This window comes from Penaeus monodon, chromosome 34 (assembly GCF_015228065.2).
Source record: "Penaeus monodon isolate SGIC_2016 chromosome 34, NSTDA_Pmon_1, whole genome shotgun sequence".
NCBI lineage: Eukaryota > Metazoa > Arthropoda > Malacostraca > Decapoda > Penaeidae > Penaeus > Penaeus monodon.
The window spans coordinates 4,257,144-4,257,913 of record NC_051419.1 but is presented as its reverse complement, the minus strand read 5'-3'; the positions used below and the strand labels follow the sequence as shown (position 1 = coordinate 4,257,913).

The 770-nt window shown below is 38.6% G+C and overlaps 1 protein-coding gene across 1 annotated transcript in view; it reads right to left on the bottom strand.

The window, feature by feature from the left end:
* LOC119594906 overlaps window positions 1-770 on the bottom strand; it is a gene marked incomplete at its 3' end in the record, with an annotated part of 18,563 nt that overhangs the window by 16,134 nt on the left and 1,659 nt on the right. Inside the window, 1 exon segment of the mRNA XM_037943976.1 lies at window positions 75-219. Within this exon segment, the coding sequence (XP_037799904.1) occupies window positions 75-219 (145 nt within the window).

Sequence of the window (770 nt, the reverse complement as noted above, 5' to 3'; positions counted from 1 at the left end):
GAATATAAGAGTATGAATAAGCCAGTCACAATAGCCTTACAAGCACAACAAGAAAAGTGTACCCTTGGTCTTACCTGGTAGAATACTTCAGGCAGGCCTCGAAAGGCTTCCCCTGGGCAATATTCGCAACCTGTGTTAAGCCTTGAGCAGAGAACGGAGTGAACTGGCGTGCATTTCCGCGTGGGTCAGTTCCCGCAGCTCCCACGTCACAGGTGCCATCTGTAGAGACGCTCATGTTATAAAGTGTCTCCCTTCTTATGGGTTTCTATGTTGCCACTGATATTCTTGTGTTATTCTTACTAAGCAAGGAAAATTCTACAATTGTTGGATATTGTGCCATTTTCGTTAATTGTGGATTATTTTGTAGTCCACCTCATGTATGGCAACGGTCACAAATTCAGGAAATATGGTGATCATGTATGGTATGTAAGGGTTTTTGACCACTTCTGTATATTGTATAAAAACTGTAAAGAAACGGTTGAATAATAAACGTTATATATGAAATGTGCTAAATCTGAGAGTTCAGTGGAAATGCATTATATGTGCATTATTTTTTATCATCTATACCAGTTGGTCGTTATCAGTTAATGCTTATGTTCTTATCTTTCCTCTAAAAATAACTCCTCAACTGTAGAAGTCTATTCTCTATTAAAGGGAAATATATGTCCGGTGTGATTTCCTCTTGAAGTCATAAGTAAAACTGTTAATTCAGCAGACCACAGTAACTGAAGGCAGTTAAGCATTTTCTTGTGCAGAATTGTAGGTTCCTA